The sequence below is a fragment of the Lytechinus variegatus genome, chromosome 4, assembly GCF_018143015.1.
Source record: "Lytechinus variegatus isolate NC3 chromosome 4, Lvar_3.0, whole genome shotgun sequence".
In the NCBI taxonomy this organism is placed as follows: Eukaryota; Metazoa; Echinodermata; class Echinoidea; order Temnopleuroida; family Toxopneustidae; genus Lytechinus; species Lytechinus variegatus.
Window position 1 is genome coordinate 47912981 of NC_054743.1, and position 21813 is coordinate 47934793.

Genomic DNA, 21813 nt, shown 5'->3' on the forward strand with positions numbered 1-21813 from the left:
TGATACTCCTATGTAACTGATTTAGCACCTAAGAACATGTTTCAGTCGTGCGTAAAGTTGTGCGTAACTTCTTTACGAACAGCTTTATGAAACGCCATCCTGGGTGGAGCGTGGCAAATGTAGATAGTATGCCTTGATAAAGGGCGCAGTAGTGGTAGTTGAACCCCGGACCTTGGGAAGTTTGAGCCTGGATTTGACTGTGGAAACGGTATAAAAGAGAAGTGGTTTGAGACGAATGGTCCACCTGCTGAGGAAAGAAGTTGGTAAACCTATGAAAAGAGCATGGGATCTGAAAGTGGATGGCGTAAAATGAAAGGAAGAGTCATGGCGTGGTGGTTCCGACTCCAGACTTGTAATCTGAGGATCGTGCGTTCAAATCCTACCGCTGCCTTTCGTCCTTCGGCATGGCATCAATCCACACTTTGCCACTCTCCACCCAGGTTTTAATTAAATAGCTACGCCATGGTAGGATGCCAAAGCATATGTTGTATGTAATTAAGTCTTGGTACTCTTGTTAGAATGCTACCCAGGGAGTGGAGAAAGTTCATACGTTATGTGCAGGCATGTCAGGATCCGTTGACCAGGGTAATAATATATCTGTCAATAATGTATCTGTAAGCACTCAGAGATATTGTTCTGATGCATAATTTAACTGCAATATAAAAACGGAATATACATGCATCAGGGAAGACCAAATATCACATAGAAAGATGTGTAAAAGGGTGGTCTGAATATGAGGAAACATGCTCTAAACAGAAAAAAGTGGAAGGAGAAAATGTCAACATTACACATAGTCTGTAATACTCTATTACCCTTTTTACACAGGCTAAAATTTCCTTAACCCCGTACTATTGGTGGGGCTAAATGGCGATAGCCCACTTTCATTTTACACAGCATTTTTGCAAAGTGGGCTAACCCCACCTATAGTACGGGATTATTTGGCCCTGCAAAAAAGCAGGGTTATCCCACCAATTGCGGTGCTAAGAGCAATAGTACGGGGTTAAGATCGCATGTGTAAAACGAAAGTGGGCTAAGCTTAACCCCGTACTATTTGGCCACACCTATAGTACGGGGTTAAGGAAATTGTAGCGTGTGTAAAAAGTGTACAAGTGAAGTACTTGTACTACGAATGATCGACAAAAACCACTAGTCCGGGGTTAGCGAGTTTCGTGTGTGAAAAGCAAGCATTCCTTATCCGGGGTTAGCAATAACAATTTGGCATGTGTGAAAAGGAAAAAAAATAGTACGGGGTTAAGGATAGTACGGGGTTAGCGATAGTCCGGGGTTAAGAAAATCCTGTGTAAAAAGGGCATATGTAAGAGGGGAAATGCTGACTAACATATTTATGAAGGGGATTATAATAAAACGACCAAGAAATGTCTTACTGAGTTCGGGTTTTATATTCTCAAGGAAAGATCTTTCTTCTTCTGAAGCTGCTGTCGTGATGACCTTCGCACCCCAGCCCTGGGCCAACTGAATGCCAATATATCCTGCAGGCTATGGAAAGAAAGAGGGAAAGAGATTGAATGGATGAGGGATGACGACATGGAGATCAAAACATGACAACATTAAACTATCCTTTAAAATGTGGAGCGTTGTAGCACAGTGGATTAGTCTTCTGACTTTGAAACAGAAGGCCGTGGGTTCGAATCCCAGCCATGGCGTGATTTCCTTCAGCAAGAAATTCATCCACATTGTGCTGCACTCAACCCAGGTGAGAAGAATGGGTGCCCGGTAGAAAAAAATTCCTTGAATGCATGAGTGCCTAGGCAGCTCAGGTAAAGCCGGGGTAATAATAGCAGGGCCCGCTGGTAGAACAATTTTTGAAACTGAAGTGGCTACCCTGGGTAAAAATACCTTTATTATTATCATTCCACGACTGCAACCACTATCACCAAAGCATCATCAACATAACGTATATTAAAAGTGGGATTAACAAAAACTGAAATTATCTGCTGCTGGCTATTATTATTATTATCATTATAAAAATTACATTTTCCTTTGCTCTTCACCTACATGTATTGTAATAAAACAAACTTCCGTAGTTACCTCATGGACAAGTATGTACAACTGTCCTCTCCTTTCCTCAATTAGGATAGGCAAATTATAAAGCAAGATACTGCACAAGCTAGCCTGACATAGCAGGATGCATAAATTGCACAGACCGGTGGCCTAAGCACCATCATCATCATTTTTCCTGGAACAAACATGTGTATCATTTTTTATCATATTCTTACCCGGGCGCCATCCATGATAAGAATCGTTTCTCCACCTTGCAGATGACCAAGATAGCGCAGAGCAGTATACATTTTCAACCCCTCACCAGCACAGCTGGCAGCATCCCTGTAGCTCACCTTCTCGGGTTTTATCACTGTATCAAACAAATGATTATTAACATATGCATTACATAAACAAAACTCCTAGGGAACATGGTGTTTCTATGAATGATTTTAAACTACCTGGTACAATGTATGTAAATTAAGCAGAAAACTACAGAAACATATATGTATTGATTAAAGTTTGACGAAAATATGATCGAGCATTATGAATGTTCAGAATTTCACATGCCAGAAACTCCCCAAAAGGCTGATGAACTCTATTACTGATGGTCCATGATATATATATATTTTTTTGTCATGAATAGGGATTATCATTGTTTTTTTAATCAATATTTCTATTGGCTAGAACAATATTTTTCATTATCAATATTTCATAATCCATTATTAATAGATTACCCCTTTACTACAAAACTTCAATATGAAAATTGAAATGTGAAATTTTGAATTTCTATCAACTTGAATGTGAAATTTGGATTTCGGAGCTTGTATTCAAGTGTGTGAGAGTGTGTGTGTGGGGGAGGGCAGTGACACATTACATGAGCCTCAACCCACAACCTCGTGGAGGAGCCGTGGTGTAGTAGTTCTGACTCTCGCCTTGTAAACAGAGGGTCGTGTGTTCGAATCCAACCGCGGTCTCATTACGAAAATTTCCCGTTTGATTCCCGACCTCACTTCGGACTGCAAACTGCGGTCGGATACCCCGTTTTGCGTTTGGAAACTCAAAAACATTTCCAACCCCGATAAACCCATCTTGGCCAGGTAATCCCCTTGTCTCAATTTCACCACCACGGGCCAGCCAAACGAGCGTTGAGCCAAGGACGAAATGATAAACAACAGCTGTGCTATTACGTAAGACTTGTCTGCCTGTAGAAGGATCTTCGGAATGAAATTATTGTATTCGATATTAATCACGTTTTCAAAGGCATATTACATTCAGACATCCAATACTAGTCCATTTTCAATTTCGAACGAAGAAAATCGACCTCGAAATAAGGAAAGTATGCGGAATAAAAATTACGGTATGCTTAGCATGCAAGGACCGCGATGCATCCCATCTAGTTTCTGTCCGTACAGCAAGAAAATATGGGATGCATGCCGTTCACTCGCGCAACGATACAGTCTTAACGAAAGAAAGAAAGAAAGGAAGGAAGGAAGGAAGAGAGAGAGAAAGAAAGAAAGAAAGAAAGAAAAAGAAAGAAAGAAAGAAAGAAAGAAAGAAAAAAAGAAAGGAAGAAAAAAGTTTCTATCAACGCGTGTATACATGGAACTCCATGCACTCACCAGAACACACATTGCAATCCATCGTGTGTGGCCCCCTGCTGTGACCGTTGATGCTGGGGTGTATTATCTTCGGACCGAGGTCAAGAAACAGGTGTTTCTATACTTAAATTTCATGCTTGAGGGCAATAGGATTTGTAGTACTGGGAGAAGAGATTTGATGATAAGGAAAAATGGGGTATACTGCTCTTAAACGCAAGATTTTCGTCATGTAGCATCCTTTGGCAAGGCGTTAATCTACACTTTGCCACTCTCGACCCAGGTGCTAAATGGGCACCCGGTAGGATGTGAAAGTCATTGTAGCTTGTCCAGTACGCATATTTTTTTTTACACCACTGCTCCGCCAAAATCCCCAGAAATACGAAAGAAACGACTCGCGGGCAAGTCTAATATGTGCGCTCTTGAAAGCAAATTAAAGCTCTCGGAATTCCCGCGTGAGATGTGTATGAACCCGGTGTATTAAGTTGAATGAATTATCCAAAACCACCTGAAATCATCCCGTTACCACATTATTTTCTTAAGGTTATTGTTGATATTACGGAAAAGGGTTCTAAAAACCATTTTAGTTTGTAACTGAGCTGATTATATTGTATTGAAAATGAAGATGTAAAGGATATTGTCTATTTAAAGTCTTGTGGCGAATTGAATTTGCTGAAAGTGTGGTGAGGGCACTTCATAATATTTTTCCTACAGTATATAGGCCTCACTAGCGTCCCTACGGGGAGGGCAGTCTGCCCCCCCACCCCTGACGAGTCACAAACCATGCAAGGGATCCCTGCCCCCCCCTGACGAGCTTGAAGTCCTTTTTTTTGCTTGTCCATTTTTTTTCTGGTACGAAATCCTATATTTGTGGTTAAAGACCTAGTTATTTTTTTTTTCTATTTTTGCTTGTCAAATTTTGGGGTGGACGAATTTGCCCCCTGTGAAAAATCCTAGGTACGCCACTGATATAGGCCTTCTAGTATTGACTTGTTCTGAGGTTTTCCCAACCTTAAATACTTTTCAGAATATACATTTGCAGCAATTTGTACGTAGTGCACCTGTTGGATAAAGTTCAGTAGTAGCTGTGATCTGAGAAAGATGAAAAGAGCCCGAAAAGAGAGGAGAAGCTATAGGGGTGGGGAGTGCGAAGGAATAGAGATAAAGGGGGAGAGCTAGGAGATACAAGGAGATTGATTTGGAAAAATATTATATTGTAAAAAAATCAAAAGAAATGGACCTTAAGCAAGAGGGGTGGGGGAATAAAAGAAGACTCTACCCAAGCAGAAAAATCAAGCAAAAAAAAACGTTCATTGGACAACTAAATATTTATGAAATTTTAATCACATGAAAATATGGGGAAATCACATGACAAATTGCCGATTTCATCATCATGGATGCACCACTAACCATTCATTTTGTTTACAAATGTATTTATACTGCAAAAAATCATTATTTGAGCAACCACATGATTTTTTTTCAGAACTCGAATCAAGCCTTACATAAATTATGTAGGCCTTCTTAAAATATAATGAACTCAAAATATTGAGCTTGACTATATTTTTATACCTTTAATCACTCAATTATTATAAATATTGAATCATAAATTCATATTTTCAAGGTTGTTAAATAGAACTATAAAGTCTGTAATAATGGAAACATGAAAAGCATATCTATCATCTAGATATCCTGGAAAAAGTTTTGAGGAAATCAAAATTTCGGAAAAAAATAAATTTTGTAGTAATGACTTATGAACTATGGTTAGTCTGCACCTATGATGTCAACAAGTTGGTAATCGCCTACTCATTTCATTAAAAATTCATAACATTCTTATTAGTTGTCCGATTTTCTCTCAAACTTTTTATGCCTTTTCTGTCAATCTGATTTTTCTTGTCCCGTTGAAAAAAAAAGTTATTTTGGCGTAGACTTTCCTTTAAAAAAATTGAGAAAGAAAGAATTAATAGAGAGGTAGAGAGAAGCCTATCTGCCAAATAAAAATAATAATAATAATGATCAAAATATGACTAATATAGGCTAAAATCATATTTCTAGAGCGCATATCACTGCAGAAGCAGTCCCTAGGTGCCGTTCACTAGAGAAAAGCAAAGGTATCAAGGTGTACTTATCAATAAATACAGACCAAATCGACAAAGTGATTGTGCCTAATTTAATGGGATTTAATGACAACAAAATAAAAGTTGTTTTTTTGTATTGTGCATAAAGCAAGAGGGCAATGCAGAGACCACTGTCGCCCAAATCAAATCGGAGAATGCTGGAGAGAGAGAGAGGGTGAGTGCTGAAGATCAGAGAGGCGAAAATTTTAGTCGACGAAGAAAAGAAATCTAGTCTATCTGCAGCTAAGAACCCTCGCTAGTTCTTTGTTTCATGTATCTGAATGTCTGGAGGTGCCATACATGTAAGTGCGATTAGGTCCCGACAAACTAAACGCTTTTAAAAAGCTATCTATATTGAAATCATAAGGTTTGTTTTGTATGCACTATATTGAACGAAATCAAGAATGTGCACGACGAAACGTGTGTGATCAACGTGTTAGACTCTAGCGCGAGCCGTTTCTGTGGGGTTTTTCAATATTTTGGCGGAGCAGTGGTGTAAAAAAAAAATACGCGTCCAGTACTGTGTGCGCCTCACCGGCGACTGACTGGAATACTCCCCAGGGAGTGGAGGATGTGCACACATTGTGTGCGGGAATGACTGATTGAATCCGATGACCGGGGTAATAATATATCTGTGAAGCGCTTTTAAAGGCACGTCGTTCCGATGTATTAAGCGCTATATAAAAGCGGATTATTATTATTATTATTATTAACCTAAACAGGAGGTTTGTAACTTGAATCACACCAGTGAACATGATTGTGATCCTACATGTAGTTTTGACAACTTTGCTTGAACACACCTTTCAAATTGACAAATGGAGCCTAAATAATTTAATATGTGTCCCCAAAAGGCACCACAACTTGTCCGCCGGTGAAACGGAAGATATGGGACAGAGCATGACACATATTTCAAACTGTCAACGAGCAATAACAACAATATAAACCCAAAAGAAAAAACAGCCTGGGGCCATTCACATGACAAAAAAATGAGGGACAATAGGATGGATTGCTATGACTTGATGTTTGTGTCTTTTTTTATTCTATTATTCGGAGAACTATAAAAAAAATTCCTGAATCAAATGCAAGATCAGTATATTAAAACCAAAATATCTTCTACCCTATATGTGAACAGCCACCTCAAAACCAACAATAAGCTTGATAGAGCATGTCCTATAGCTTTAAAATGATACATATCTAGTCAAACATGATCGACATAACCCTCACAACTAAATAGGCACCTGATTGAATGCTGAAAAAAATCTGCGAGAGCTTCAACAAATAAGGAGAAAACAAAGTTTGAAGTTCAGGGATCACTCATCCATGAGATGCACATTCTGAAAAAACTCAGTGAAACTCCCAAGCAGTCCGCAAAAAATGGTGTCAAAGAGACTCTTGCATCTTGTTTTTTTTTTAAATAGCTCAACTTTAAAACTTCAATATTGAAAGGGTGAAGAAGGATTTTTTTAGGATTGGGTATAGTGTTAAATCCAGAGTTGAAGTTGGTCATTCCATTTTTTAGCGTGTGGAATTTACAGTGTCCAGAGAAAATGTCATGAAACCAAAGTATAGACCAACTTTTTCATGTATCACCATAGTCATGTTTTGAGTTCTATCCGGGAAGGGCAGGGGCAATTTACTGGGGGGACACCCTACTCTTTATAAATAGTGTACATGTTGCTCAGTGTAAGAAATATATGAGGGCAACGGGCGATTTCACCCTCATAACAGCCTAAATTGCCCCCAAAATACATAATTTGGGGTGACCAACCATTCTGTCCAGAGTCACCCCAAGATTTGTCATAAGTTACAGCAATCAAGATTATCCATAAAATCAATATTCTACATGTAACTATGGCAGAATTATTCAACAAATGTGGGGCTTTGTGGCCCAGTGGATGAGTCTTCAGAAACAGAGGGTCGTGGGTTCAAATCCCAGCAATGGCGTACTTCCCTTCGGCAAGAAATTTATCCACACTGTGCTGCACTCGACCCAGGTGAGGTAAATGGGTACCTGGCACGAGTTTATTACGTGAAATGCCACCACGCTGTAAAAGGCTGCTGGGCTAAAGCCAGGGTAATAATATCCAATTATCATAGTGCAAAGGGATGCGTTTGGCATTGATATTGGAATTATTATTAACTCTTCATGCGTTCACCTGTAAACCCTCTGTGTGTTGCATTATTTTAGCAGTGATCCCCTCGACGCAGTATAATACACTCTGTTATTTAGACTGCCATAACTTTTTATCTGATCATTTTGAAAGAAAATGTTGTGTAGCAAACTTGTAGTGTTTCCTGGGCTTTCTTATCGTATATAAATTTATTGGATAAATTATGGAAAAATGTATAGTAAATTACATTTTCTATATGCTTTCTCCTAATACTTCCAACAAAATTTAGCCCCCCTTTTACTTTGGTTCTTGTGTCAGTTGCATGATTTTTATTTATCCACTTGGACTGTTCATTACATAAGCTTTGTATCATGATAATCTGATAAAAATAGCCCATATATGGTGGAAAATAAGAGTGAATTTTTGCCTGGTCAAGGTACTGTACTCCATTGAAAGGGTCTCATTCACATTCGTGCCATGAGTCACAGACTCCTAACAATAAACCTGGCCATGGTATTGTTAGTGAGGAGGGTTTTATTGATTTTCTCCTCTCCTTTTTCAATGAACCTCCTGGCTGTGATCAGGATGTATTGATTTTTGGGGAACACTCAACGATTCTGTAATTTGTAAACTGTGATAATCTGTTGAACGTTTAACTAATGTCGCACGTGCGATCGATCGGTACACATGTACAGTATACAAAAACGCCAGGCTATACATTGTAGCTAGGCACGCTCCAGGGCATGCAATTGTTTGAAAAACAATGGGACAGGGGATGTCTATGGGATATGTGTGGTTGTGCAAAAATGCAAATGAAAACATGCCTACGGATGTGCAATAATGCGAACGTAACGCATGAAGTGTTAATAATGATAGTTGCTTTTACTGCAAAACTGCTTGTTACCCCTATAAAAAAGTAGCCCTTATTTGAAAGAAACAACCCCTAAAATTCCACAATCGCCAAAATGTGGAAAAAAGGATGCAGACCCCAAAAGAACCCCAAAATATTTCTTAGCCTGATGTACATGTAGCTTATAATACTAGCTTACGATTGATATATAGCTTACCCAAATAATTCTCATTCACATTGCAATACTCTGCACATCCAGATGAGGATGTATCCATGGGGAGGAGCCCGACGACATCGTCCCCGACGCTAAACCTGGTGGCTGATGACCCAACTGAAAATAAATTTCACAATAAAAAGCAAAATTTTAACAATGATGAAAATTTGATGACCTGAACGATTTTTAAGAAATAATTTCATGACATAGAAGTAACCAGGGTCCCGTCTTACAAAGAGTTGCGATTGATCCGAGCAACCACAACTAAGGAAAGCTAGGAACGCCAACATAAAAATGCATATATGTTTTAAAAAATTTCAATACATAATTGTTTTTTGAAAATTGAATGGACTTCCCAAGTACAGGTACAAAGGACATTGTACAAATTTCCTTCACCAAAAACTATATTGATGGATTTCCATATCACTGTGGGGTAAATTGCCAATTTGTCCACTGCCAACTCATCCACTCACAAAATGGTCTACATGTACCTTCATTTAGTCTAATGCCATTCTGTCCATCAACAATTGTCTCACAACCATTTGGTCCTCGTCCAAAATGAGTGGGGTGCACCATTCTATTTTCACATTTTTAAGGGTTGCACCAGCACCATAACTGTAAAACAGTTACATGGTACAAAGAGCTCTTTAGTTGATACATATCAAAATACTTCAGCCAGGGGCCTCTAACACAAAACTTAACAATGCATGATCGCAGAACATTTTTCACGACTGTTTCCATTAAATACAATGTACAATCAATCGTAAAAATCAAGCGTACGATCAATCGCTAACCTTTGTGTTACAGGACCCAGGACTTGAAACAAGCATGTGTACCTTTTGTAACAATACCCGCTATTTGTAGCCCACATGGTACCTCCTGTCTAGTCTGTCCCAAGGCCTGTAGAAGCTCTGAGTCAACATCCGAGAGGCCACACGCCTTGATACGGACAAGAACCTCTGGACCTCCAGGTTCTGGAATCGATTCCTATATATTCAAGAAAAAAAAATGTACTGGAGCACATTACCAGAAACCAGGGGACTGTTTCACAAAAGTACTTGTTGGCTTTTATAACAGTGTGTTCATAAAATACATATCAAATTTACATTGTATCATCATTTGACAGGCCACAAGCCTTGCATGATACAGATGAGAACCTCTGGAGCAAATTAGCAGAAACCAGGGGACTGTTTCACAAAAGTACTTGTTGGCTTTTATAACAGAGTGTGTTTCTTCTTCCAGGCTGGTATAGTCCGCCACTGGCGTATTATCGTACCTTATCTGTTTATCTGTATACCTGGGCACTGTGGCGTGCGCCTGTAATCCAAGCTGTGGGGAAGTTACAAATTGATGCAGAGGTTTGAAGTTCGAGCCCTGGTCACGTCTTTCGGATGGTGACGTTAAAAGTCCGTCCCAGACGTAAATAATCATATCTGATTGATACACGTCTGACAAAACTAAAATACACACACACACGTATCAAAGTTACATTGTGAGAGTCTGGAAACATGAGATGGACGGGGGTGGGGCGGCAAGACAAAAGGAAAAGAGAAAGAAAGGAATTAAAGGAAACTTATAAAATATGATACTATTTCTGTGTAAGTCCAAGAAAATTTCACCCTAGAAGGCAAAATTTCATCTCTATTTTAATATTATCTTTGGTTCATTGGATTAGGAGTGGGCTATAAATGGGTGATTTTTGGTTTTAATGTGGGAACAGTTTTTTTGTGTTCCTTTTACCTTATCTCAACATGAAATGACAATATTTTTTGTCTCGGGTCCGAGAAAAAAGTGTGCCGGGCCAAAATCCAAAATGGCCGCCAAAACCCCCCCAAATCACAGTTTTGGCCACAACTTCTTTATTTGGTGGTCTTTTTCTCTGGTTTTGGTGTCTATTCATATGTGTTTGGGGGTAGGCAATTTGTTTTTCCTATAATTAGTACTTTTAAACCATTATTTGTAGAGTTCAAAGGTAATTATAATTTATACCTACATTTTCCAATTTTTATAGCCTTTTTTCAGCCAAAAAGCAGGTTTTATCGTCCTGGTGTTCTTGGATTTTAGATGGTTCGAGGTCAACAATAGAAAGCACCTTCATAGAGCTATATCGCTTTTATTCCTCTTCTATGGGTTTTACGGATATTTGTGAAATATATCTTATTAAATGAAAAATTAAATGAATAGCTACAGTTTAATGCCATGATGTGGGGTTAATTACCTTTCTCCGCCCCTTGAATTAGAATATTTGACAAAACATGTCCTCAGTTTCTGAGACAAAACATATCTTCAATTTCTGAGGCGTCTTATTCTAAACCTAAGAGCTCATTTCTACAAATACATGTACATTTGTAGAAATGAGCTCTTAGGTTTAGAATAAGATGCCTCAGAAATTGAAGATATGTTTTGTCTCAGAAACTGAGGACATGTTTTGTAAACAGGCCTTGTTATGGTGGCCAATGCATTTATGCAGTGCAGTATGTACAGTACATTGTATACTGTAAAGCCCCTATGGATAATTAACATTTTTTTATCTAATAAGATATATTTCACAAATATCCGTAAAACTCATAGTAGAGGAATAAAAGCGACATAGCTCTATGAAGGTGCTTCCTATTGTTGACCTCGTACCATCTAAAATCCAAGAATCCCAGGACGCTAAAACCTGCTTTCAGAGATGCCAAGTTCAAAAAAATGTTATGTGTGAGCTTTTCATGATTCGGCGTCTCTGTGCGCGCGCGGCCAGTACTTACACTCGTATGTTGCGAAAAGGCGCACGCGCAACGCGCGCGCATGAGATATGGGCTTCATCAGTAGAGGCGCACGGCCGATATCGGAGACCATCTCCCAAGCGGGAGACTGTCTCTGGTTTGGGAGACTTGCGGGGTCTCCAATTTCAGCAACTATATCCCGTATCGGAGACTGAATTTCTTTATTTACATTTGCGGTCTCAGGGGTACATTGGCGGCGATTGAAAGTGTGATTATCGGATTCCTCGTGTCAAAATACCCCTTTTCACCGTCTACTTCAAAAATCCACCGTCTGTTACGTAATCGCGATTTGTTTGCCGAGTTTCGATCCAGGCCAGCTCAGCACGTTTACACCCACACAATCAAATGGGAAATCTATACACATTCATCTACTATGAAGTTATGTCGACACGAACACACATAACCAATACATTTAATAATAGAGATACATCAACACACATGAGCGGCACGTTCACACCAACACACTTTCTTCTTTTACACTTGCCTTAACTTTCCACATGCACAGCACTTATCACATTCACGAATAAAGTCGAGTAAAAAATGGAAAATCAACCTTTACCGTCGGCCTTACGGGCGGGAATAATGGCCGGAATGTTGATGGACGATACATTGAACTTGGGTATGTAAAATTACAAAATGTAGTCTTTGTAGAAGCAATATTGTGCTGTTATTTTGTGTGTTTATGTCATGTTCGTGGTGTTTGATTTTCCTGTGACGCAATGACTGAATGAGGGTGAATGAACGAGAGGGAAGCGCAGTTTGCCGGGACCCCGTGCCCTTGCCGGTGGCCTTCACAGTGGACGTGAATTCGAAACAAGAGGTGAATGGATGTGCACGGTGGGATAGGAATAAAGTTGCGTGAGGTGATTAAAAACAGGGAATCTTTCGTTTTAATAAGGAGGGGTTTTAAAACTGAAACAAGGTCTGCTTGTCGGCAAAGCAAATACAGGAGACCCCCCCCCCTCAAAAAAAAAAGTTTTGTCACGATTGAACATACCGGTATATCGTTTCCTCTCGATCTTCAGACGCATTTATGATGTCCTCCTTCACTAAAAAAAATGCCTAACCAGACCCGGGGGGGGGGGGGGGGGTAAACTTATAAATTCGACGAGATGTGCGTGCGTCTTCAGGTTTCCATTTATGTTTCATATTTTCACAAATTGAGTGCTTCTTGTCAGTTGCAATATTCTTTTAAGAAATGTAGAATGACCTTCAAATCAAGGGAATAAAGGAAAATTAACTTACTTTTACTTGGCTGTACGATAGTCTTTGATCCTCCGTCTACTCTCAGGAATGTATTCAACATGCTTTTCGTAGACAAACGGACAAGACGATGTACTCATCTATGAATAATTATAAAAAGCGGTGGAAGGGGCGATGCTTTTTCCAATCTCGTTGTCAAGACAGATGAACCAGTTATATAACTGAATTTAATTGTTATTAATCATGCAGGTAATGATGATCAGTCAACTGGACATCAAAGCAATGAAGAGGGAGTGAACATGATGGAAGACACGGTAGGGGATGTGAACATGGATATCTCTGACGGAGATACCAGTGACAATGTTATAGAAGAAACAGATCAAGAGTCCGAGGCTGAAGAAACAAATGGAGATGGTGGTGGTACATATATTTTGTATTTTACTGAGATTATAAAAATCATGCAATCTTAAAAAAAAAATCTGTGGTATACGGTAGTTTAATTCAATCTCATCCATCTGAATTGAAATGCTTGACTGTAAAACATTATTTATTCATGAATTCTTTCTGATGACGTGTGAAATATGAAATTTTCCTTTTTTCTTTCTGGAAAAAGACAATAATGAAATGCCAGTGGAGACCGGACAGGAAGATGAGGGATCAAATGATCAAAGTGGAAAGGGAGATGCCATACGACGAATTCAAGGAAGTATGTTATTCCATTATATGCAAGCACATGCACATAAATCAGTTTATATATATATATATATATATACACATATACATGTAAATTTCTTAATACAAAATGTTAAGAACTCAATAATTTCATTGTAATAACCAATAATGCATTCTAACTCTTGTCTTTAACAGTTGGAAAGGTGTTAGAAGGTCGATGCTTCCAGACAAAACGACAAAGAACCCAAAGCTTTTCTAAAAGGAGAAAGACGATCATCAACAGTGTCAGTTGATTTTTCCTGCTCATTAAGTGTTAGAATAAGGCCTATTATGATTACCTAATCATCTTCTTCTTCTTCTTCACTGACTTGTTGCTCTAGTTCCTCAACTAAAGAGTAATATAAGTTCAAATACTGTTTTTTGGAAGCAGTCTTGGTAGATTTCATGTAGCTTGACTGATATCGCTTAGCCACATCCATTGGCAGGCCCTCTAGTATCTCCAGTATTTTCTTTCTGATTTCACTGATGTTCATGCTTTCTACAGCATTGGTTCGTTCTAAATCGCTAAGTGTGACAGGAATGACAGTTGGCTTGGGGGGATGGCCCGCTTTTGCACTTTCTACATAGTTCTTTGTGATTTCCTTTGCCGTCGTGGAAAAGTTGACTAGGTCAGGGTTTAGTTTGGTCTTCCCATCCATACTTGTGTGCACTTTTTCAGATTTCGGAGTCATCAGATAATTTGCTTTACGGATCAATGCCCTTGTCCTTTCAACTTCTCTGCTGGAAACCTTGGTCTCTGTAGCTTGACTTGCTCCAGTGTCACTCATCATGACATCTGGGGAGCGTTTCATGAAAGGACTTGTCGGACGTTTTATCAGACAAGTCCCATTTTATCCGACAGTTACCATAGTAACAGTGCCTCACACCCAATCAGAGTCAGAGAAAGATGTCAGATCTGACAACTTGTCGGGCAAAAATGTTGATGAAACACTCCCCAGAAAGTGTTGCTCCTCTCACCTGGAGAAACATAGAAAGTTAATGTTATTGTTAATTTCCATCAATGCATTTATGTAACGTTTCTTTCTGTGATGCAAGTTATCTCTAAATGAACAAATTTTCACTTAAGATACAAGATTATGTATACCATTTCTCATTGTTTTTTTTATGCAGGGAATCATGCTTCACATCGAAACAAATGCTAATGTGAGCATTGTCTTGGAGTCAGAATCTGGGAGAAGACACGTCTTTGAAACTAATCCCAAACAGAGGCAGCAACGATCTTTTGCCGTGCAGGTTGGGGAGACCTCTGTACCACGACATCCACCAAGGCTCCGCTCTAAGGTGAATACTCCAACAAAGACACCCCGAAGACAAGGTTCCACTAGCCAACGAACAGTGACACCACCTGTGACACCACGCGTGCATTCCCTGCCTGGGAAACAGAAAAAGTCGGTAAAAGCAGCTGCAAAATCGCCAAACCAAAATCGGTGCTATGCGTGCGGAGTAATATATGGAAGTCGCAAAGACTTAAATGTCAAAAAACCAAAGGACTACAAGCCACTTGGCTTGGATGTGACAAAGAAAATTGCGACAAGTGGGCCCATGCCACCTGTGTAGGCAAAAAAGTGAAGAGTAAGAAAGATGCAGAAAAGATTCCGCTCGTTTGCCCTAACCATTAGAGCAAAGACCTTAAAACTACATTACCTCAAAAGAACACACCAAAGTCTGATTTCATTTAGTTTATCGTAGCATTATAGCTTTTCATATTCATCTATTAGTACATGTGTATTTGTAAAAAGAAGTTATACCATAACTTGCCTCATAAACTCAGTATGTTTTAATGTCCTTTTCTTAGACTTACATATATATCTGTTAGTATGTATGTATTTTTGTATTCATAAAAAAGGGTAACATCTATACTTGCCTAATAAACTGTGGAGTGCTTTATAAAGCTGTTCGAAATACTGCAGTCATGAAAGAGTCCTTTTACAGATTTCTAAAGGAACTACACTGTACACACAAGAAGCTCGTGCAAAAATGAGATTGCTTTAAAAAAAAAGATTCATGAAAAAGGTTCCTCAATCGTTCTTAAAGTCGCTAAGAACAGCTTTATGAAACACTCCCATTAGGAAAAAAAACTGCATAACGGGTACTGTACTCATCTTGTGCCTTATAAAAAAGTACTATGTATAGCTACTTTCCTACAGTGGATTCATGGAGTAAGTTTAACATGAATATTGCTGTTATAAGTTGCAAGATTGTTTTACATTATTTTTATAACTTTATACATGTGCAAGCTTATCATTTTTGCTGATATCTTATATGGTAGTGTGTTTACAAGACTTATGTTATGCATGTTTTGTGGAAAAGATGTCCACATTTATATTTACATTCCTGTCTGTTGTTAATAAATATGTTGACTCATCTTTGAAATTCACTTTCTTGAGTAGTTCATTTTTTCTCTTACTGATCGTAAAATATGGAAATTGTACAAGACCTTTTTCAGTTTTTCTAAGTTTCTGAAGACACGTTTCCACCTTTCATCATTGGGTACACCAGTCAACTTCATCCAAGACTTCGCATCCTTGTTGATCTCTTCAAGGCAAGCATCTTCTCCTTGATAAGCACAAGCTTTCCCAGTTCGGCTGACCGAACAGAATGAAGCCATTAACTCCTTCAGTTCAGGAGGCATGAGTACCTGGGGAAAAAAAGCAAGTATGATTGCATGCAATTTAATTAATTTGGATTACTTGATAATGAACTATGTCCGATTTAGTGAATTATTTTCTTGACATGATTTATCTTTGGTCATACCTCACTGACGTAATTGTCATTTTAAAAATATAATATTCATGAAAAAATAGGCGTACATTTAAGAATAAATTAGAGTGGCATTTGGATCCACTAAGTACTACACACAGTGTGCAACAGTTTACAATGTAATTAACAATTAGCTATATTATTTACCTGATCAAGCATATCTCGAAAAAGTATCTCCTGGTACTTTGGGTGGTTTTGGCCATACATCATTGGAGTAAATTTCACTCTGCTTGCCAGAATGCTCTCGGTGTTGTTTCTCCGAACACCTGTTCGGAACAGCATGAGAGCATGCAGATAAGTGAGAGTCATCTGTTGAATGTAGATGTAGTTAGGGCAGCTTGAATCCTCCTGCCATTGCCAGTATCCTACTGTTGGTCGCACATTGTTGCGGATACAGCATTTAACATATGGGGTGACCAATTCTTTGCTAAATGCAAGGTAGCAAATCTCAAGGAGGGTGAATGTCTTGTGATGATCTGACCCTTTTTGGCAGTACTTTTGCGCTTTGTCAGATTTAAATCCCATATTGTAAGTGATGGTTGACATAAATGTCTCCCAATTGACAATGCAGCTTGACGAAGGATCTGGAAACATTCATTTCCAGGTGTAGCAATCCCATGACTGGGACAACCCAGAAAAACTCCCTGTACGCATCTCCCTTTCCGATCAAATTGCACGGGTGCTCCTCAAGATTTTCTTGGCCATAGTGACATTCTTTGCATCTTCTGCAGAACCACACATTGTCGATGAGGCTCCTCATAATCGTGTACGGCAATCCATCGCATTCTACAAACATCCTTTTCCGCTCTTCTCCTCCATACTGCCTGATGCCGCCCCTTCTCCCTAGCCCTCTGAGCACGGTGACTATAGTGTCGAAGCTATTTGGGTTTACGAACTCCGGCTCGCCTGGAGTCACAGTGGCCCCATTCTCAGTAAAAGTCACATCTTCGAAAGCATGAAATGGGTCTACGTTTCCTGCCAGATGGAGTTCCGGCTCAGGAGGCTTTACCAAACTACCTTTACAAGCTCGACAAATCCTGTAAGTGACATCGTTTGCTCCTCCACACTCGATACATATTTTTTCAGTTTGAGCATCTTTTATTTCCTGCACATACATGTATTTGTCTATGTGATCTTCACTTTGTTCATTGTGTTCATCATACACTTTTTGGATCTGTTGTTTCAGTAACTTATCTCTTGTATCTCGAAAGAAATCATCGTAATCTGATGAAAATACAAGAAGATCGCTTCCTTCTTTTTCTGGGGGTGAATTCCACATCCACTTTATGGTTTCAGTTCTCCATTCTTTTGTTCATATCCTTCGTTGAGGCTGATATATGCAGCACTACACATCACACTGGTGGGCACTTTGTTGTCTCCTTTAATTGTGTATGTCTTTCCAATGATTTGATTGTTGTCAAACACACACCTGCTGGTACCCGCTGGAATAGCTATGGGGTCCTCAGCTGATGAGTCCAAGCACCTGATAAGTGTTCTATATGAACCTGCAGGAGAAACATGGTTCATTAGGTTAGCCCCAAGTTTACTGCTTGTGAACGAGTACATGACAATGTTCTCCCGCATGGAGAGAGGGAGAACTAATTGTGGATTCCGAATAGTGTAAAGCTGTTCCACAGCCTTAGCAAGAAGATATGTCTGTTTATCTGTAATACTGTTGATATTGATGTTGCACAGTTCGCACAAAAATATCAAGAGTTCATCCGGCCTCTGATTCAAAAACTGTCTTGGATTATACTCTAACAGATCAGTGACGCTAAGGGATTTCCTGTTTTATGTACAAATTCTTTGTGTCCTTTCCTAGCAATTTTCCAAGGATTTTCCCAACATCCCTGCATTTGTCCTTGTCTTCTCTTGGCAGTTCTGGCAATTCGTCTTCACTGCTGTCCGAAAACATTTCCTCTTCTTGATCACTTGAACTTTCGCTTTCCACAGGTGAATTGGATTTGGCTTGATTTGTCATTCTTCTCGTTCCTTTTGCAATGCAACTGTCACATATGTAAGTTGTCCACTTCTTGATGAAGCCTGTATTTATTAGTTCTTCTTTTTGATGATAGAGAATCCTTTTAGAGTCATTAACCCGAACAAGATGTGAATAATCTCCATTGTGGAACGGGCATCCACATTGTTTCTTGAACTGTCCTCCTTCTGTGGATAACTTCTTTGACCTAAGCTTCGGCATGATGATGAATATTCAGGTGAATGCTCTTGCTCAATTCAGGAACCTTTATAAAGAAAGTTTAAGAAGTTACCAATTCAATAATGAATATCGCTATCCCTGCATCGAAACTGATAGAGTAAATAATATACTTAAAGGAGAATGAAACCATTGGAACAAGATCGCTTGTGTGAAAACAGAAAAATCAAAGAAACAGATCAACAAAAGTTAGAGAAAAATCGGACAAATAATGAGAAAGTTATGAGCATTTGAATATTGCGATCACTAATGCTATGGAGATAGCAAATTGGCAATGCGACAAAGATGTGTGAAGTCACTGATGAACAACTCTCCCCATTACTTTAGTATATATTTCACTTGAATTGCCTCTTTTATCACATCTATCCATAGATCATGTGTTCTTTCTTCATGAGGGCATGTAATACATATTTTTTAAGAATACATCATGGATAAAGAGTTTGCATCATCATAAGAAAAAGCAAAAAGAGACATTTTAAGGGTATTTTATAGTCCACCAAAGGGAAAGTTGTTCATCAGTGACATCACACATCCTTTCGCGTTGCCAATAGGAGGATCTCCATAGCATTAGTGATTGCAATATTCAAATGCTCATAACTTTCTCATTATTTGTCCAATTTTTCTCAAACTTTTTTTATTCTTATTCTTTGATTTTTCTGTTTCTACACAAGCCTATTTGTTCCAAAGGTTTCATTCCCCTTTAAGAAAATGGTTTTGTTATCCTTTGTCATCAAATAACATCACTGGTGGATCCAGGGGGGGGGGCACAAACGGGCAGTGACCCCCCCCCCCTTGAGAAACAAAATTAGAATTTGTAATGTAAAATACCTCTAAGCCAGATGTGTCCCCCCCCCCCCCTTTTAAAGCAAAAAAAGTCATTACTTTTTTTTTTGCCTTATATTGTTTTTCTGGGACGCAAATTTTTTTTCTTAAGATGTGCCCCTCCCCTTTTTAGAAAACCCTGGATCCACCCTTGTTTCATCAACAACCATGTCAACAAAAATACAGCAAACAATGACAAGGAAACGCACATCGACCACCCTCGATCACACACACTATACAAATAAGGCATAGGCCTAAAAGCAAACATGAAAGTGAACACATGGGGCACTGCACCATCTACAAACGACCAAAATGAATCAACAAAGTTAGGGCTCCACTCGTCATATTCATCGTATTCAACCACATAACTAAAATACATTGATACGTAAGTATACGGAACAAAAATAATCTTATTGTATTTACCTATGAATCATGCATCTTCACATAGTCATAGATCTATACTAATATCGAAAATATTGGGTGCGTCTGACTGAATCTCCTCGTGTAGATAAATAAAATGCATCTTCTGTAAAATAAAAATCAAGTAAGTTTGCATGATCAGCTTTTGAAATAAAATCGCCGAGATCACAGTCTCCGAGTTTGGAGATTTATTTTAATGCAAAAGTACAGTACAGTCTCCTGTACGAGAGACTGGTTACTGTTGTTTAGATCGCGTTTTCTGAGAGTCTCCCAAATTAGAGATCAAGTACCGAGTCGCCATGTACGGAGACCGCGATCACTCTCCGAAACTGGAGACTTCAAAAAGTTTATTAGATCGCGTTCTCGTTGGGTCGCCGAATACGGAGATAGTGTTCCATATCGGCAACAGTGTCCGAAGTCGGAGACCAGTCGCGGTCGCGATGAGTGCGTGATTCACGCAGTCTCCGGTATCGGAGAGTATCTCCCGTTCGGGAGACGGTCTCCGATATCGGCCGTGCGCCTCTACTGTTCATCATGATATCGATCCACTACCAAACCATGCGATCCACGCACACGATTCATCGTATCACGTACTAGCTGTGCGCTGACTGCACTCTCGATTCGTCTCGCGTGCCGGGCTAGACGCGAAGGCGGTCGGCCAGTCGTATAATCTAGCGAATAATGCTACTTTTTATCTTTTTTTTCTGTTGGGTCCCGATGCGTGAGAAAAATGGGTGCCATGCGTGAGATTGTAAGACGGACCCTCAATGCGTGAGTCTCACGCACAATGCATGAGACTTGGTAGCTCTGTGCTTTTTGGCTGAAAAAAGGCTATAAAAATTGGGAAATTTAGGGATAATTACCTTTTAACTCAACAAATAATGGTTTAAAAGTACTAATTATAGGAAAAACAAATTGCCTACCCCCAAACACATATGAATAGACACCAAAACCAAAGAAAAAATATTTTTGACCCATGTATAGCCCACTCCTAATTGGATAAGACAAAATGTTAAATTCTAAAATTTCATCAAGAAAAAATTAAAAATATGCAAATTCATGCAATTAATTTGGGGGGCACTTAATTTGGATAATTGGTAAAATGTGCATTACATGTACGTATGGTGAAAATAAAAAAAAACTCATAGAAAATCAAATTTGTTAGATTTAATCATAGGTGGGACATGGTCTCCAACATCTTACCTTTTTTTTTGGGGGGGGGGGGTGGAAGTTGAGTCTTATGCAAATTAGGTCTTGACAACATTAGTGGAATGTCCTATACATACATGTATACCCCTTTACTACATTTCTTTAATTAGAACATTCATCAATTTTATTTTATCATATTAAGCAAAAAAAAATGTTAAAAGGAGAATACTGCCTAAAAATGTTTGTACAGTACGTACAGTGACAGTTTTTTCCCCCTCCAATCATATTCCCATTCCTTTTATATCGGTATTTTGAAGTAGTTCAAGCATGACTTTCAGCTCATCGACATCTGAACATAACAACAAACCCTGAAATCAAATAAACTTTCACAACATGGCCCAGAGATGGCGCTATTCATGGAAATTGATTGTTGTCCAAGTACAAGTGGGTAACCATTTCATCAAAAATTCAGAAAAGGAGGTGAAGGAAACAGCTTTAATGACAATCTACATGTAGAAAAGGAAATCTTCACTGCCAGACTTGTTGAGCCAAAAGCATCGGTCTGTATTCTGAAGACCAGCTTTTTTTGTCAATAGACCATAGAAAATAATACCCTTTTCATAAACCTATCCTCCAATTAGCCGCCTAAGAGTAATGCGGATAATTCAATAAAAATTGTGTTCATAAACTCCGAAAATAAGCCGCATTATTTTTACGAGCGCCCGTCCTGAAAAAGGGGGATAATCGCCATGACAACTGGACATGCCCCCTCCGATGCGGTTGTGTTGGAAAAGGGTGACCTTGTGACCGCACCATGGCAATTATCCGCATAATTTGGAAATGCGTTCATAAACTCAAA

At 39.0% G+C, this 21813-nt stretch overlaps 3 protein-coding genes across 3 annotated transcripts in view; 1 reads left to right on the top strand and 2 right to left on the bottom strand.

Annotated features, from left to right (window-relative positions):
- The window catches only part of LOC121414210 (quinone oxidoreductase-like protein 1), an 85652-nt gene that overhangs the window by 48658 nt on the left and 15181 nt on the right, over positions 1–21813 (bottom strand). Inside the window, exons 2-5 of the mRNA XM_041607296.1 lie at positions 9722–9872; positions 8889–9002; positions 2238–2371; positions 1386–1497 (exon numbers count right to left, since the gene is read on the bottom strand). Coding sequence (XP_041463230.1) covers positions 1386–1497; positions 2238–2371; positions 8889–9002; positions 9722–9872 — 511 coding nt within the window. The remainder of the gene's footprint in view (positions 1–1385; positions 1498–2237; positions 2372–8888; positions 9003–9721; positions 9873–21813) is intronic.
- Positions 13139–16018, top strand: LOC121414211. Its single transcript, XM_041607297.1, has 4 exons — positions 13139–13276; positions 13470–13562; positions 13724–13812; positions 14699–16018. Exons 1-4 carry the CDS (start codon positions 13156–13158, stop codon positions 15143–15145), a joined length of 750 nt encoding a protein of 249 aa, XP_041463231.1. The 5' UTR covers positions 13139–13155; the 3' UTR covers positions 15146–16018.
- Positions 13580–18021, bottom strand: LOC121414209. Its single transcript, XM_041607294.1, has 4 exons — positions 16496–18021; positions 16026–16226; positions 14524–14545; positions 13580–14363 (listed from the first exon to the last, which is right to left on the bottom strand). Exons 1-4 carry the CDS (start codon positions 16940–16942, stop codon positions 13867–13869), a joined length of 1167 nt encoding a protein of 388 aa, XP_041463228.1. The 5' UTR covers positions 16943–18021; the 3' UTR covers positions 13580–13866.

Bases quoted from the DNA above. Each gene is read 5' to 3' on its own strand.
- LOC121414211 (XM_041607297.1), top strand. From the start codon at position 13,156: ATGATGGAAGACACGGTAGGGGATGTGAACATGGATATCTCTGACGGA. The intron at 13,277-13,469 runs GTACATATATTT...TTCTGGAAAAAG, and splicing joins AACAAATGGAGATGGTGGTG to ACAATAATGAAATGCCAGTG. The intron at 13,563-13,723 runs GTATGTTATTCC...TGTCTTTAACAG, and splicing joins CATACGACGAATTCAAGGAA to TTGGAAAGGTGTTAGAAGGT.
- LOC121414209 (XM_041607294.1), bottom strand. From the start codon at position 16,942: ATGTTTCCAGATCCTTCGTCAAGCTGCATTGTCAATTGGGAGACATTT. The intron at 14,546-16,025 runs GTCTTGTACAAT...ATGTTTCTCCAG, and splicing joins ACTTAGAAAAACTGAAAAAG to GTGAGAGGAGCAACACTTTC. The intron at 14,364-14,523 runs GGGAGTGTTTCA...AACGCTCCCCAG, and splicing joins GAGAGGAGCAACACTTTCTG to ATGTCATGATGAGTGACACT.